This window comes from Eptatretus burgeri, chromosome 9 (assembly GCF_056783735.1).
Source record: "Eptatretus burgeri isolate ZD-2024b chromosome 9, Ebu_testis_v1, whole genome shotgun sequence".
NCBI lineage: Eukaryota > Metazoa > Chordata > Myxini > Myxiniformes > Myxinidae > Eptatretus > Eptatretus burgeri.
The window spans coordinates 85,635,545-85,653,953 of NC_140969.1; the positions used below are offsets into that span (position 1 = coordinate 85,635,545).

The window sequence follows — 18,409 nt, forward strand, 5'->3', positions numbered from 1 at the left end:
TACTTGTGAGTTACTCATAAGTCGAAACACGTCGAGGTAATGTTTAACGTACCCGAAACTTATTTCTAACCTATGAGTAACGTGTTGTACTCACGTTACGCGATCGGTGACACACATCGACACACGTTACTTGTAAGGTGCTCATAAGTCGAAACGCATCAAGGTAATGGTTAGCGTCAGTGTTCCAGACTACCTGTTTTTTTTTTGTTTTTTTTTCTTCCTTCCTTCGGTATGATGGTGATTTTGAAACTTCGATTTCTCGTGCGGTTATGATATAATATAATTAATAGGCTGCCACTCAACGATTTAAATCATAACCGCACTGTACACTGAACACCGTCATACCGAAGAAAAAAAAAAACTGGGAGTCTGGAACACTGACGCTAACCATTACCTTGACGTGTTTCAACTTATGAGTACCTTTCAAGTAACGTGTGTCGATGTGTGTCAACTATCGCATATTGTGCGTACAACTTATTCCCATCGCATGCGGAACGTGTGTCATACGGCAAGTACGTCCTAAAATTTTCAACATGTTTAAAATTACAAGATGTACTCCACTTACTACGACATATGATAGCGTACTTTAGCGTTTTATTCACGCATACCAAACTTACCCATACCGTATTCGACGTGCGCCAGCGTTTTAGACGCATTTTTCAGAGGTCGGCATACGTTGGCAAGATCGCCAAGGTGTGATTGCGATGTTGACACTTCCATTTCTGCGGCGGTTATGATTTGAATCATTGTACAGCAGCCTTTTAATAACCTATGCCACGTCATCGTCGGCGATGCGTGCAGCGTGCTATGCCTAAGTTAGACTATCGTTGGGCATAGGTTGTGAAGGCCGACAACAGGTTCAGCATTCGTTGGTATAAGTTTATGATAACACAACGAAACGTTCTGTGTCCGTTACTAATACGTTATGCATAAGACCAAGTCGTTATGAATACGTCCGAATCTTTAAAAAAAAACATCAAAAGTTCAACGTAAGCCAGTGTTTTACATACATTTTAATACGTTGCCATTGCTGGCTAAAACGTCAAGGTGTGACTGGGCCTTTACCGGGGTGCGGTAAACCAATGAATAGTCATAACCAGCAAGGGTCAATGCCCAATGTTGCACACCACCAGATGATGTGGGCAGAATGGCTCTGGTTTCTCCCAGGAGACCTAACAAGGGTTTGTGATCAGTCTCAATGGTAATATATCTTTAAGGTGCCCCAGACACAAGCTAACACCTCTCGTTCTACTTGAGCGTAGCGATGTTCAGTGTGAGATAGGGTTTGTGATGCATACGCAACAGGCTGGAGATTACCGGTTCCATTTGTTTGCAACAACGCACACCCAATGCCATATGAAGAGCGATCACAACTGAGAACAAGTTCCTTTGATGGGTCGTAATGGACACGTAATGGCGAGGAGGACAGCGTGGTTGTAGCAGCCTGGAACGCACTTGTTTGGACAGCTTCCCATTTGCAGACAACACCTTTCCTGAGGAAAATATGCAGAGGCTCGATGGTTGTGCTTAGTTGTGGCAGGAAATTACTAAAGTAGGTAAACATACCCAGGAAAGCACGAAGTTCTGAAATGTTTTGTGGCATTGGTGCATTCGCAATTGCTTCAAATTTGCACGGAGAGGGCAAAATGCCTTGACAAGAGATTTGATGACCCAGGTATTCAACTTCACGTACCATAAAGGTACACTTCTCATGCCTTAGGCGTAACACAGCTTGTGACAGCCGATTGAGGACTTATTTTAGGTTCTTGAGGTGTTCATGTTGTGACTTGCCAGTCACTAGTATGTCGTCCTGAAATACGACTGTCTTTGTTACAGTTTTTAATAATGTCTCCATCTTATGTTGGAAGATTGGTGCAGCAGAGCGTATGCCAAATGGGCATCTGTTGTACATGTAGAGTCCTCGATGAGTGTTGATGCATGTATAAGGCTTGGAATCATCATCCAGTTCCATTTGAGCATAGGCATTGGTCAAGTCAAGCTTAGTGAATGTCTAGCCACCCATGAGAGTGGTGAACAGATCCTCTGCTTTAGGCAAAGGGTAGCCAATCCAGCTTTGAATAGCTGTTGATTGTCGTTTTGTAGTCCCCACAAATGTGCACTGTTCCATCTGCTTTGAATATTGGAACGATAGGCACTACCCAGTCGGAGTACTCGACTCGTGAGATGATGCCCTCACTCTGCAGGCGGTCAAGCTCACATTCGATCATTGATCTCATCATGTCGGGCACAGGTCTAACCTTATGGAACAATGGCTGAGCATCTGCAGAAACATGAATCCTCACTTTGGGCCCTACAAAGGTGCCAACACTATTGCTGAACAGGCCAGGGTACTTGTTGAGCATGGTATCGTATCCAGCATCAGAGTTGGAGACTCTGTTTACGTCACTCCAATTAAGTCTGCTTATTCGTAACCAATCTCGTCCAAAGGGGGTTGTTCCTTCTCCACGTACTATCAGAAGTGGAAGGATATGAATGCTGTTTCCATATCCTGTAGTTATGCTAGCTGAGCCAACTACAGGAACCACCTCCTCAGTGTATTGGAGACTCTGTTTACGTCACTCCAATTAAGTCTGATTATTCGTAACCAATCTCGTCCAAAGAGGGTTGTTCCTTCTCCACATACTATCAGAAGTGGAAGGATATGAGTGCTGTTTCCATATCCTGCAGTTATGTTAGCTGAGCCAACTACAGGAACCACCTCCTCGGTGTATGTTTTCAAGTCAGTAGATACGGGCCAGAGTGCAGCAGCCTTTCTCGGAGGGTAGATGGAGGTGAACTTGCTCTCACTCGTAATTGATCTGGAAGCGCCGGTATGAACCTCCATCCTCACCGGGATCTTATCGATTGTTACATCAACTATAATTGGAGCATCAGAGCTCTTTGTTCCAACACAGAAAACCTCATGAAGTTCCTCACTTGACTCTCGGCTGCAGGCTGTGCTCTGTGGCCTATCGTCCACTGCATCAGGGTGCACCTCAATGCGATAAGCAGGAGACAAGTTCTTCGACTTGGATCGAGAACAATGACACTTCAAGTGTCCCAGCTTACCACAGTTATCACAGGTATAATTCCTGTACCGATATTGGAAAGCTTGATGATTACCACCACAATGCCAACAAGTTACCCCAACCTTCCGAGTAGATTCAGAAATGTCAGGAGGTGGTGGTGAATTTGGTGTCTTGCTAAAACACTTTTGCTTGTAGTCAAAGGTTACCTTGTTAACCGATGGGTCCTGCTGGATAACTTTTGACTTGTTCGAGATCACACGCAGGCTCTCGGCAGTTTGCATACACACAGTGGCTATTTCCATGACTTTAGCCAAATTGGGGTCGGATTCAGGAAGGAGTTTCCACAGAATTGAGTCGTCATTGATGCCTATTATAAAGACATCATATAACATCTCTTAGAGGTTATCTGTAAACTCACAATGTTCGGCAAGTCGGCGTAAATCAGCCACAAACTCGGATGCTGACTGACCATCTTGACGATGGTTTGTCTAAAATTTATATCTCGAGACAATCTTACCCGGTTTAGGGTGATAATGTTTTTTTCAGAAGAATGATGAGCTCTTCATACGACTTGTCAGAAGGCTTGGCTGGGGTAAGAAGATCTTTGATGAGGTTGTACGTCAGAGTGCCGCATATGGTCAGTAATACAGCTCGCCGCCTTTCAGCGTCCTCACCGGTGTCCATTTTGTTTGCTACGAAGTACTGCTTCAGACGATCGGTATAGTCTTCCCAATAATCTCCCACTGCGTATTCTTCCAATATGCCGATGCACCAAGACATCCTCGTTGCCACTGTAATGTACTAGATAGACAGGGACGAAGGCTCTGAAGTGGGAACAACAGGTTTAATCCGGGCACAACACAACACAGCATCGGAACATGGGCGGGTCACGTGACTCCTCTTCACCATGCCCTGGTGCACCCATGTATGTATGCATTATATATGCATCAGTAGTATATACTCCTGATACATCACAGACACGACAGGGACTTTCAGGAAGGAAAGCAGGGAATTTGAAGGAGGTGGGTTTGGGGTGTATTAGTGGGGGTAGAAAAGATCTTGGTTTTGGATGGGGGAAGATAAGAGATGGTGGTGAACAGCTGTTTTGAAGACTTGGAGGGAAGAGTGGGATTGAAGAGGGTGTGGGAGTTTGTTCCAAAGGTGGGGAAAAGAGGGATTAAAGAGTGTAGGTGAGCAGTGATTCTTGATTTTGGTAGTTTTACCAAAAGGGGGTTGTTGGCGGACCTTGAGCGCCCTGCGGAAGTATGGGGGGGGGGGAGCATTTTGCAGACAGAGCAAGGGGTGGGGGGGGATGAGGCCAGAGAGGAGACAGTTGAAGGCAGAAAGACCACTGACCTGCCTGCGGTGAGAGAGTGAGAGAACAAACAATGACTGAACGTTTTGATTAACAAGCGCCAAGCAAAATTCATCCGTGAACCTTTCTCGAGAGTGATGAAAATTATCAGAACATCCTCCTAAATACCCAAATGTGGGGGTGGGCAAAGCTGGACAACCAATCAATGCACGTATCATACCAATGCGCGAGCGACCTGATATCTATCTATAATTCCAGCAATCTGTGTGTGTGTGTGTGTGTGTGTGTGTGTCTGTGTGACCGCTGTTTCTCGACAACCGCTGGTCCGATCTAATTGAAACTTGCCAGGTATATTGCTGGGGACCTGAGGATGTGCCTTTTCAAGGTTTGATATTAATCGGACAAGTGCTTCCCAAGTTATGGCCATTTATTTACCAACCAATGACAGGAACTGTTGCTGCGGCCATTTTTTATCAACCAATGACAGGAAGCGTTGCTGCGTAGCCATGGTCGATGGGGAAGAGAAACTCAGCCGCGTTCGCCGCTACGGGTTTTTTCTTTTCTCTTCTTTTCTCTTCTCTTCTCTTCTCTTCTCTTTTCTTCTCTTCGTGTTTTTCCTTGCGAAAAGGCAAAATACGTTGGCGCTAATTGAATAATTGGCCATTAAAAGCCTCCGTATTCTTGCCCTTGACAAGGAAACGAAGAAGAAGCGCCGTTTCCTCAGCGATGTTGTTTATGAAGAGGTGCTAACGAGATAAAGGTGTGTACAATGTACATGGAGACGATTTTTATTATTATTTATTTATTGAAGAAAAATTTTTCCAAAAATAATTTATCAAAAAAAGTGCACAACTTTTTTTTGTTTCCAATTGTCAAAACGCTGTGGCCTTTGGAAGTGTTAAGGAATTTAGCTCTACTCAACATGCTTGCCAACGAAATACATCTCAACTTGGTGGTAAAAACTATTCACAACGATGGATTTCCTTACTCATTGCTCTGCAGTCTGCATTCAACCCCTTCATTTGTCATCTCATTGACCTCGTTTCATCTATCTATAATTCCAGCAGTGTGTGTGTGTGTGTGTGTGTGTGTGTGTGTGTGTGTGTGTGTGTGTGTGTGTGTGTGTGTGTGTGTGTGTGTGTGTGTGTGTGTGTGTCTGTGACCGCTGTTTCCCGACAACTACTGGTCCGATCTAATTGAAACTTGCCAGCAATATTGCTGGGGACCTGAGTATGTGCCTTTTCAAGATTTGATATTAATCGGACAAGTGATTCCGAAGTTATGGCCATTTATTTACCAACCAATGACAGGACACGTGCTGCGTAGGCGTGGCCGATGCGCCATTTAGTTACCAATCACAGGACACGTTGCTGCGTGGGCGTGGCTGCGTAGGCCGGTGCACGGACGGCCGATGATGACGTCACGTGTCGTGCTGGTTACGATGGGGATCGAACAGTGCCTTAGTTACCGTGGGGTAGGAGTGCCAATGGTAAATGGCAGCGAATGTAATGACAAGCAAAGACAGGGAGGTAAACTTGATTTTAATTAACTCTGTGTTTGTAAGTATCACAGCAGTTGTTACTTCAATGCAAGCGATAATTTGTGGAATGATGTGAACATTCCGTACGGGCACGCACTACTTTTGGATCGTGATGACATACTGTATTCTAATAATTTCTCGATTTCTTGTGCGCATTTATAGATAAACACAATGCCCCAATCCAGTCGTCGTTTATGAGAGCGAAGGAATGGCCTGTGTGGTTGTTTGAAAGTTTTTTTTTTTTTTTGCATGTACGGCCACGCACATATGGGCATGCGAGAGCAAAGGAACGGCCTGTGTGGTTGTTGTTTATGGCACGCGGTTTGAAAGTTTTTATATATTTTTTTGTATGTATGGCCACGCACGTATGGGCACGCACATGCGGCCATGCACGTACGGACACGCACGTACGGCCATGCGAGAGCGAAGGAACGGCCTGTGTGGTTGTTTCTGGCAAGCAGTTTTAAAGTATATATATATATATATATATATATATATATATATATATATATATATATATATATATATATTTTGCACGTACAGCCACGCACGTACGGGCACGTGAATGCGAAGGAACGGCTTGAGTGGTTGTTGTTTCTGGCATGCGGTTTGAGTTTTTTTGTGGGGGGGGGGTTTTCACGTACGGCCACGCATTTACGGGCATGCACTAGTATATTAAATACAAGTAGACTGTGCTTGAAATGGGAGGATTGTGTGAGGAGGGATATCCATAAGACAATGGTGGTTGGAGAGTGGAGAGAGTTGGCTGAGGACAGAGGGAGGTGGAAGAGTATTGTCGTCAAGGCAGGGCAGAAGCTTGGTGTCATCGGACCTCACCCCTTATAAAAGATAGAGGAAGAGGAGGAGGAGGAGGAGAGGAAGAGTTTGCTTCCTCAAGCAGGTGAGAGGGAACATGCATAAGGAAAGAATAAACAGCAACCATATGCTGAAGTTAATGTGGTGAAATTCATTTTAAAACTGACTCAAACAGTAAAGGTGGAATGGGGAATCTCCTATATGCGAACCTGGAATGGTTCAGCGACTCCGTTCCCTGACTAAAGAACCAACTTCACCCCACTGTATGTTGGTCGCTCTAATCTACTGGTCGGTCTACTTGTTGAATCTAATGCCCTGCTGTTGTCTCGGAGATGACTTCAAAGCAGGCATCACCTCAAAGACTGCATCGAGATGGCAACCTGTCTGTTTCTTCACTCTCTCCTCAACGGCTTCCAGTGCCCATTGTTCTTCACAGTGTGCAGTCCCATTTTCAGCATCTCACATAGCTTGACTTGTGGACTTGAGTTTTTCTGCATACTTCGCTGATACAAGGCTTCACCCTCTGAGGATTTTAGTGATGTGACTGTCCAATTGGATTCATCCTGTGTCCACCCACTGATAAGATCCTTTTGAACGTGCTCACAGCTTTCCCTTCACCCATTTATGACCTGCTGGGGTTTACTTTATGAACTGGTTATCAAAGACGAGTTGCCACCTCAAGAGTCGTGAGGTAAGTTAAAGCTGCATTGATACCTGTGACGTTTGTACTTTATTAATATGGGAATTCTGAGAAAAGTCATTAAGGGTTTCTTTTAATTAGTATGATTGATTTAAAGGTAGACAGTAGGGATTAATAAATATTACTTATAAAATATCCTTCTGTCTCTTGTCGTATGCTGGTTTCACTGTTAAAACAACAAATATGGCACATTATTCTTCTTCAATCTTTTCTACCATGACATCCTCTGGATAACTGGTGCACTCCCTTCGGTGCCTCGAGGTGGACACATAATACTTGTTTATTACTAGGTTTGCACAGTAGACCTAGTTACTTTTTGGTTGGATGCTCCTTTTTCCTGAAAAAAAAATGGATGTGGGAATTTATTGGGTGAGTCATTATCCACTCATTCCCAAAGGAACATGAGAGGCTATTGAAACTATGCTATGTCAATAAGTGAGTGAGTCCATGCTGGTTCTCATTTCTACTGTAATCTATATACCCCCAGCAAGCCTCTGCATTTTAAATGCTCTATGTTGTCTTATTTCTTTGATTGTTTGGATCATTTTATCCTCCATTCTTAATTTGAGTTCCATGTCTTCCAATCAAATAGCAGGACATTTTTGAAACCTTTATTCAGTTTGTTGTGGGAATGCATATCAAATATGAGCAAGAATTGCTTTGCACCAATGTGATGTTGTCTAATTCCAAAAAGGGCATAACTCTGTGAAAAATTGATGAAACGCCTTGAAACTCGAACTTGTTCTGTAACTTATCACAATAAAGCCATGCACCAAGTTTCAGTTGAATATGCTAAAGGGTATAGGAAAAAGTCATCCAATATTTTTCTGAAATAAAACTAATTTCCTGCACAAAATGATCAAATAAGTTCTTGTCTTACTTACAAGTTTTCCTTCATGTTATGGTTTTAAATATACACATGGGATTAATATTCCATACAAAGATATCTTTGACCAAGTTCAAAACAGCGATTACCACTTTATTGGCTTCTTTCTTCACAGGCATTTTGGCAACAATTTATGTATGTAATGCCATTTTTGATAAAGTGACCAACCCCCCACACGTCCCCCACCCCCTGAATTATGGTAATGTAGAGATGTGTCTCATACCGTTTGTTTGTGCATATGAATGCATATTCCTCTTGACTATTGCTTCCTTTAGGATGCAATTCAAGCCATTCAAGAGACAGCATTTGTGAAATCGACCTACCCCGTCATTTTATCTTTTGAAAATCACTGCAGGTAATAAAGTGGCATTAATTATCTTGTTTCCCCAGACTTCCAAAATGGACTTATTTGTAGTTAACAATACTTATAGTTAGAACTATCTGCTTCCTCTTCCTCCATGTTTGGTGGTGTTATCCTTAACACACCTTAAGTAGTGATGATCTGCAAAGACCGTCAGGGGTATGCTAATATCATGCATTTTTATTGGAATCTATGAATTAATTTTAGTATTTTACTGTTTTGAAATTGACATATCATTCAGCCAATGTTATTTCAATAATTGAAGCAATATCAACTTTCATTCGTCAATATCACGTGTACATTAACTTTCATCACTTTTTTGGTAACTGTTACATATTACTTATTGGCAAGTGATTACCAATTGCCATCGATACAACGATGCACTCGGAAACACCCACGCAATGTCCGAATTGAACAAATCAACACTTTTTTCGGAGTCGGAACTGCTGATATTTTCAAATCTGGAGCTTACATCTATTTATCGTTAAGAAATCGTTGCGGCCTGTTTCAAATCAAAGCATGGTTAAGCAGGCCAAAAAACATTGTGGCTTCAGACCCCATCGTGGTTACCCAGAGAATGCCTTAAGACCGCCTTATAATTAAATAAGGCCGTTAATTATCTTTAAAAGGGATGTTTCAATTAACCCAAACACCCAATTTTCACTCTTGCAATTTTCACCCAACGAATGGATTAAAAATGAAATAAAATGGTTTGGCTTTTGCATTTCATCATAGGGCTATCCCTATTCATTGCTAGAATCACAGGTTCAAATCCCATCAACTATATTTATTTGTCTGTTGCCTCCTAATGTCCTTGTAATTAATCCAAAAGGACATGATCATCTTCTGTTGCCTGTGTGCTGCATGTGGTATATGTGGTGCATTCAAAAAGTTCTACCAATAAGATCCTCACAATAGTCCAAGAAATATCGCAGTTTTTTTTCAATATATACAACATAAGTATGTGCAATAATTAGTAACAATTTTTTTTTCTTACCCGATAAATATTTGTGTATTGAAAGAACATTTTGTTTGTGGACATACTCTTTTGAATGCCTTGTGTAAGTACAAGTTTCCTCATGAGCCTAAAAGCAGTGCATCAAATTTTGTTTTGACGATTTACATTCTCTTGTTTAATAAATATAGCTAATCGAGATGGAAAGTACAAAATAGGGATGCTAATGGTGATTTGTTTTTAAACAGCAAACCACAGCAGTACAAAATTGCTCGATATTGTGAAGAAATCTTCGGAGAGAAGCTCCTCAAGAATCCTCTAGAAAGTCATCCGGTGAGTCATGGTCATTCTCTCTGCACCATATTTTGGGAAAGATGCATAATTCCTTGAAGCAAAGGTTGATATCCATCGACCAGAGACACACCTGTTATCCTCACATGATCTCGACATCACCTTTGACATACCCTGTGTACATTAAAAATAATTTATATTGTCAACATGAAAAATCAAACATGATACACAAGCTCACTCAATGGGAATTACACTGTACTGTACTATACATTTTATTCCCAAAGTCACCCAGTTAGATATGAAACCTTGGGAGATGGACTTGGGGAAAAAATTCTGATGTACCACGTAATGATTGGGAAAAAATGTAATGGTTACAGCATCCACGCTGCATTACATAGATTAGGTATACTGTTGGACTCTGCGATTCGCGGGGGATACATTCCTGAAAAATGCCTCGAATGTCAGGGAATTGTTTAAGAAAACAAAATGTTTTTATTATTATTATTATTATTTTTAAACATTGTCGAGGCTCTTGGAACAGCTATTACACAGAAAAAATCAGGACACAACATAACAAGGGGAACAGCAAGAGAAATGGGAAACAACAACATAAATTCAGAGGGGGAAAGTAGTCTGAGACGGACAAACAAGGGATGCAGGTAATGATGAGGGGTCGGGGAAAACGCAGAGGGTGGACAATATGGACACATAGGCAGAATTATGTTTGATCAGTTTGTGATTTTGTCAAGGTCTGAGGAGAGGGAAGAGGCTGCTGCCTGTCTGTCAGAAGGATGGGAGATGAGGCAGAGGGTGGAGTCATCAGCAAAGAGATAAAGAGGATTTTCCAGAGTCAGTGAGATCATTGATGAAGATTTGGAATAATGTGGGGCCTAGAACACTGCCTTGGGGTACTCCAGCCTTGACAGGAAGAGGAGATGAAAGGGTTCTGTTGAGCCACACGTTGGCTCCGAGAGGGGAGGAAGTCAGTAATCCAACAGTGGAGTGGCCTTGCATTCTATCGGCAGACAGTTTGGAGAGCAAGGTGGGATGCCAGACTGTCTCAAAAGCTTGATATGTCCAGAGAGATGGCCCTGATCTCATGTCTGATATTGAGGGCCTCCACAATTGTTGGGAGAGTAGAAGCAGCATGTCCAAGGTGGAGTGACCAGGTGTGAATCTGTATTGATGACCTGATATGAGGCTGTTGGAGAAAAGGAGTGATATTATGTCAACTACGATTATGGTTTCCATGACCTTGCTCATGATCGGAAGTACAGTAAGCTAATTGGGCTGTAATAAATGGGATTTGTTTTTGTACCTTTTTTGTGTAATGCTGTGATGTTGGCTCATTTCCAATTTCCCAGGTGGATATAGACCAGTCCTGAAGTGTAAAAACAAATAAACAAATAAACCTTGAATGTTGAAGCAGGTCACACTTTATGATCCATGAAAACAAGGGGTCCGCGAATAGCTAATCCACAAATTGCGGGGTCCAACAGCACGAAATTACCAAAAGTATTATATTACAAAAAGGAACTATCCGTCTGTGACTAAGCTCCGTAGTCTATACAATGCATCACTACGAAGTTTACAATTGTTCTTAACAGCAGAAGTTGCAGCAGGAAGTTGGACAGTGTACTGTCTGGCACACAATGGAAGGTTTGGTCATGCAAAGGAGATTTACATAATTCTTCTTGTAAACAAAGATAAGGCCAATGACTGCATGATGCAAGCTTTATAAGTCTCATTGGGTTATGCGACTACTAGCACCGATAAGAAAGCAATCCAGTAACTAGCGAAGGATGATGGGTCAATTCCCCCAGAATTATGGATGGGATGACTTGTAATAATGTTATGTGGAATGAAGGAGGGTGGGGGTGGGGAGGGGAGAGGTGTTGAATCCATAGCTACATTGTATTAACATGAACAATCGCTTGGTCTATGTGTTTGCATTGGGTTAGATTTACTCCTGTGATAGATATTTGTCAGAGGTAATTTGTCTTGTTAAACTTGCGCTGAGGAGGTGGCAAGTGTTAACCTTAAAGTATATAGAATAATATTGTATCATGTCTGACCTTCTGTGTAGGCAAAGCTAGGTGAGGATTTATTTAGGTACAGTTAAAGTTCTTCACTTTTGATATCATGAGCTGCTTGGCCATCACACCACAAGTCATGGTGGTGAGGTGAGCAATGGAGCCCTGCAGGGGAGTGGAACACTTTTGTTCAGGGCCGTCACACAGGGCAAGTTGTCCCGAGGGGTTGACACCACCCACCAAAAGTGGCAGCCAGTTACGGCTCTCATGTACAGAGAGTGGGCCAGAGGACCTGCTGTGCAGATGGGCGGGGTCTGTGGAAAATCACTGATCAGTTGAGCTTGGGACACAGAGGGAACAACATCTCTCTCCTTCCCTCTTTTGGCCGCAATTTTGTCCTCTCCTGGCCTCCTCATCGTCATTGTCATCACCACACTTTGCCTTGTGCCACAATCAGCTTGTGCTAGTCACAAGCCTTCACCTCTTCTTTTTTCCCTTCGTCATCCGAGTCTGGGATTTTGGTGCCAAAGGGGGTTATTTCCTTACATTTGCATACAAGATTGTGTTTCCGTTCCTTCCATCCCAAGTGGACCTATTTGTCGATGGCCATATCTGTGCCATTATTACCCTCACCAGAGGAGTGGTTATTGCATTTGGTATCATTTGTCTATCCCTTATTACTTGCGAAAATCGAAGATTTTTCAAGTATATTGGTTGGTTGCTTGCATTAATCTGTTTGTTTGTTTGTCTGTTTTTATTTTATTTTAATGTTTATCGTCTACAGGTCACAATTTTAAACCGATCTTCACAAAACTTCACCACAGGGTAGAGTTTGTTATAAGCATGAAGCCTTTTCTTTTTGAGGTCAAAAGGTCAATATAGGCCAAAGATCAACAACTTAGGTGAGATTTCTAAAATCCTCAATTTCCATCCGATTGACTTGAAATTTGAAGAGGATTTATATTTCAGGTCAATGAATTCAACCAGCCAATTATTTTTGAGGTCAATTTAGGTGAGATTTTCAAAATCCTCAATTTTCATCTGATTGACTTGAAATTTGAAGAGGATTTATATTTCAGGTTACTGAATTCAACCACCAATTATTTTTGAGGTCAACATAGACTGAATTTCTAAAATTGTCAATTTTCATCCAGTTGACATGGGATTTGAAGAAGAGTTGCATATTTGGTGATTGAATTCAAACACCAATTATTTTTGAGGTCAAATTTGTTTCATGGATTTCGCAAGTATCGTGTTATGCATGACATCTTTCTTGTTTGTTTGTTTGTCCACACAGAATGTGCTAATATAGGCCACAAATACCACCTAGTGGTAGCCAATAGTACACGTATTTTTTCAACCAAGTACTTTCATAAAGTATGTACAGTTAGAATGAGAGTACGTCAATAAAGTATGTACAGTATAATTAGAATGTTAGTACGTCTAGAAAATACTGGATTTCCCCCAAAAACACAGACAACTATGGTTGTTAATATATTTAGAACCACAAATGATTTGATACCCTCTGGTTTATATGATACAGAAACACAGTTTTCTGCACACCATCAAAACACTTCAATGTGAGCTCTGTTTGTTGTATGCAGGACATCAAGGCGGTACATGAGTTCTTGCCATGTTCAGTTCAGCATGTTTGCATCCACTGGTGCACATGCAGCTGTGATTTGAGAAGGAAGATCCTGCAGGTTTGCCTCCTTGGTGTTGTAGTCAATATCTTTGACAAACTCCCACAAAAAATCAAGGGGGGTTATGTCTGATGATAATGGGGGCCAGGCATTTGGCCTGGCTCAGCCAATCCAGTGACCTGGACATTTTTCAGTCACTATGGCTCGAATGACTAAGGCCTAATGAGGGGGAGTGCTGTCCTGTTGAAACATGATATCAGGTTGCCGGTCTTCAATCTGTGGGAAGGCGAATCCTTCTAACATGTTCATATAAATTGTTGAGGTCACTGTATCTTCTGCAAAGAAAAACAGACTCACCAAGCGGTCATGGAGAAAGCGACACCACACATTGACCTTTGGACTGTCGCATATGTGTTCAATGACCACATGGGGGTTTTCAGAGCCCCAGATCATCACATTGTGCTGATTGACCTTCCCCGATACATAAAAGCAAGCTTCGTCTGTGAACATGACCTTTTTCAGGCAATTTTTGCCATCCTCTATGCGACTGAGCATTTCCAAGGCAAATGCCTTGTGTTTGGGTCTGCCATTTGGTTTGAGTTCCTGCAGAATCTGCACCTTATAGGTATAAACTTCAATCTTTCATGCAAAATCCTGTGTACAGTAGTGCTTGGTAATCTCAGTTCTCTGGATGTGTGTCAGATTGGTTTTCTGGGACCTTGTCGAAATGATTCACACCCTCGTTCAATGTCTGCTGCACTTGTGCTTGGTCGACCGGTACTTTTCTGTTTCTGACAACTTCCAGTCTCCTTAAACCCCTTGTACCGCTCTCTGATACCAGTCCGCAATGGTGGATTCCTTTCCACACCTTATAGGGAAATTACGCTGAACTTGCGTGTCTGATCTTGTCTCAATTAACTATTCAACACACTGAGCTTTCTCCTGTGGAGTTGCCATTTTCTTTTACATAAAACCACCAGTCCTGAAAAGAAAGAAAACCTTATGAGTTTCTGTATCATATAAAACAAAGGGTATTGTTATGTCTTTTGTGGTACTAAATAAATTACTAACCAAAGTTGTCCAGGTCTTTTTGTAACACCCTGTATGTACTAAAATACCACACAAAATAATTACTGGTGAGCGTCTGCAATCTTTGATTCTTCATTTATTAATTTTCTCGTCTACCCTTATCCCCATGTTTCATTGGTAATAAACCATTATATCTACAAGAAGTGTCTTCCTGTCTTTTTGCCACCCACGTCTTTCATCACCAGGTTTGGCTTTTATTGAGTGATCGCGGAATGGTACATAGTTATTAATTGAATGCAGTGCAGTGAATTTAAAAACCATTTCGGTTTTTGTGGAGGCCTTGTAGACTTGTACTCCTGGCTCAGTCAGTCCATGTTAACAACCCGTCTGACCCAAGAACACCAAACACCCCCACTGGGAGCGGCACTCTATGATGCACATTTATATTTGAACGCCTTGGCCAATGAATTTATTTTTTTAACCCCCAAAACATTCCCATGCACTCTGCGAGTACAACCATTCATTTTTAACTCATTCCGTCTAGCGATTTAGGAATGCATACAAGTCAAACAAACGAACAAGCAAACAGATACTCGTCAAATTATGGTATGATTCAGATTTAAGGAAATGCAAAGTGTTTCATATTTAAGGAATTTCAAGTTGGGCTTCATTGATTTTGCAAAGTAATGACAGTTTGAAGGCATCTTACAAGTCAGAAACTGAAGCACTAAGTTCTCCAGGAAAAAGCATTCACATTTCTTTGTGATCATCCTCAGAAATAATTTAAACCAATCCAATAAAACAATCACTTGTCCTCATCCTGTGTTAATTTTCCTCTAATTGGGTTAACGTAATTATTCGCAGGGCTCTGAATCGAGTCTGCTTCTCTGCCATTATTGGTGGGATCTGATCTTGCTTCTTCAAAATTCTAGTTCTTGCTGTTTGCTTGTTTGTGAAATGTAAAACTCATTCTTGAAATTAATCGAAAACCTTCATTCTCAGCTGGAGCCAGGAAGACTTCTTCCTTCTCCCAATGATCTCAAGTACAAGATCCTCTTCAAGAACAAGCGACTTAGTCCAGAAGTTGAGAAGAGTAAGGGATCACATTTGCCATTTTTGAGGGGTGTAATAATTTAGATTATAATGATTGTTGGAAATTTGGTGTTGTGGCAGTTGAGTATTTTTTTTTTAAACTGAAGTACAACGATTGAAGTCATGGTGCACATGGGATTAAAAAAAAACATATGGGGGTACTAGAATGGCACATGGTAGAGCACATACCTCCACCAGGCTGAACAGTTTACATTTTGTATCCCACTCATATGTCGGATCTGGATCCGGACCTGAACCAAAATCTAATCGGCTTGTTCTTGTCACCTAACCAATTCATCCACCTCGTGTTGTCATACTTTGTCATCAACTTTTTGAAACTTCATGCTATATACCGTTTTTGTCCCCATTTCTCAATGGTGAAGAATTACTTAAATTCTAGTCTGCATATCCGGATCTTCACCAAAATCTAATAAATTCGTACTTGTGACACGCCAAACCTGTCCACCAAATTTCGTCCAAATCCATCTGCAACTTTTTGAGATATCCGACTCACAGACAAACAGACAGACAGACAGATTGGGGTGAAAACATAACCTCTGATCACCTTCGGTGGCGGAGGTAAATATGCCCATACGAGGGATGATATTCACCGATGAAAAACTTCATCATATGATTCAACATTTTTTGGGGAGCTTTTGACTGAAATATTAAATGACATCATTTTCATTTACAGCTTCAAAATTGGAATCAGACATTTATCTTTACTGCATTTCATTATTGTTTAAAGCATTACTCTGAGAAACGCAAGTGATGATTTAACGTGACTATTTTTAATGCCAGTTTCGTAATTGATAAATGTTCAATGACAAACTTATCATGAAATCGATTTAATATGAGCTCGAACCTCTTTATCATTTAGACATTTTGCTGCTGAACCACGACAAGAAAATATGGTTATCATTGCTGAAGTTGGTGATGTTTCGAATAATGATTATTCCGTTTTGATGCAAAAAACCTCAGAGCAATTGGAGGCATTCCGCCAGCTTACGGAGGGTGATCCTTCCAAGGCAAACACCCTTGAGGAGGAAATGGACGAAGAAACCGAGCCTGGTAGTGCACGCATGTGTCCTACTTTATTTTACCATTGCCTTACCCTCCTCTTATTTTTAACATATTGCATCATAGCTATGGATTACAGTACCACATAGTAATCTCAAACTTCGTAAGGAAACAGGCTGGAACTTTGTCTCATCCCACTGTAGCAGTTATGGTAATCAAAGCTATGTTGAATTAAAAATAGCTGTTTGTATGTTCCAGATGATGAAGCACACCCAGAACTAGCAGCCAGGCAGGAGGTAACAGATTTTGTGGAGGGAGATGGAATCGCAGAGCCAGACAAGACGGGCACTTGTCATGGCAGCAGGACAGTATGTGCCAAGGTTGGCCATTTCACTCAACATACAATACAACAAGACACCAACATACAGTTTCATAGCAATGCATTGTTATGGATGCAGGGTTTGGGGTTCATCATGAGAGGGACTTCTTCGACTCTTCCCAGACCTCCGGCCCTGTAGGCTACCATACTGCGGATAATTCCTCGGCCCATTGGGTTGTCAATCAACTCTGGATGCTGATTGATAACTGCCAAACTTAGCAGGGTTCTCGGTCTAAAACTCGTTACTTTTTTGGTGGTTTGGCAATGCCAATTGGGGTACGTAACCTCAGTGTGCACCCGTCTATTAAGTACGGCTGAGTTGAACCGTAAGTACTCGCTGGCTAATTGCAGAACCAATTAATGGGGCAGAACTTCCCATTTACCTTGTCTTGCATGCTAACCTGAGCCAATAAAGATAATAAGACGAAATGGGTTGGATGGAAACGAGCCATTTACCCAAATATGAAACACGTACTTACAAGCACAATAATCAGTCATGAAAGGCACATATTCACAGACACAGCAAACAATCAAGGAAAGGCAGAAAAGAACAGATTCTAATCCTTCGAGCTTATTTCTTTACAATCTTACCTGAATCAGCTACATACAGAACATGGCGCCAGCAGAATCATACCAAGGAAACATAGATGGGAAGAAAATATAGTAGAGGTAGAGCAAGGCATTGGTTGGGCCTTTGACTCACCGTGGCACACATTGACGGATTTTTGCCAATCCTGAAATGGGAAACAAATGAGGAATAAGGAAAGCATAAGGGTGTAGATGCAAGTGAGACAATATTGGCGACGTATGCTTAGATGAACATGCAAGGTGTGTTTGTAAAGCCTCTCCCAGAAGGGTCACGAGGCAAGTCACTGACAACTCTTTATAAATGTGATGCTATTCGTGAGTCTAGGTAGATGAATTTGCAATTATTAGAGCGATAGCAAGCGAAAGAAGCGTACATCAGTATGGAGCTATCTCACCGTGCTAGGGACCTCCTGGCTCGTTCACTCTAACGCCTCTGCCTCGTGCTCAATCAACTGTTGCGCCATTCTCCCAGCGCTGTCTGGCACAGCTTGTCCTGGCTTCAGTGCAGACTCTGACTGTGGTCTAACTTCTTCAGCACGAACAGGCAGGCAGGTTGTCTCCAGGTCCACAGCGCATTTCAACAGCCATGATCTGTCTGGTGTTCTGCCTTTTAAGCAGCTTGAACTGGGCAGAGACTTGACGGATCAGAGTTCATGGTCAGAGGAGTTCCCGGGAGCAAAGGTTGTGGCTTGCCCTTTGACTCGTGACATTACATTTTCATTGGTGCGCTCA

The 18,409-nt window shown here is 41.9% G+C and overlaps 1 protein-coding gene across 3 annotated transcripts in view; it reads left to right on the forward strand.

Moving 5' to 3' along the window:
- The window catches only part of LOC147020518 (1-phosphatidylinositol 4,5-bisphosphate phosphodiesterase beta-4-like), a 176,701-nt gene that overhangs the window by 73,849 nt on the left and 84,443 nt on the right, over positions 1–18,409 (forward strand). For all 3 annotated transcript variants that reach the window (XM_085895918.1, XM_085895916.1, XM_085895917.1), the window contains 5 exons: positions 8,562–8,641; positions 9,851–9,935; positions 15,601–15,691; positions 16,672–16,761; positions 16,969–17,090. In XM_085895918.1, coding sequence (XP_085752044.1) covers positions 8,562–8,641; positions 9,851–9,935; positions 15,601–15,691; positions 16,672–16,761; positions 16,969–17,090 — 468 coding nt within the window. The remainder of the gene's footprint in view (positions 1–8,561; positions 8,642–9,850; positions 9,936–15,600; positions 15,692–16,671; positions 16,762–16,968; positions 17,091–18,409) is intronic.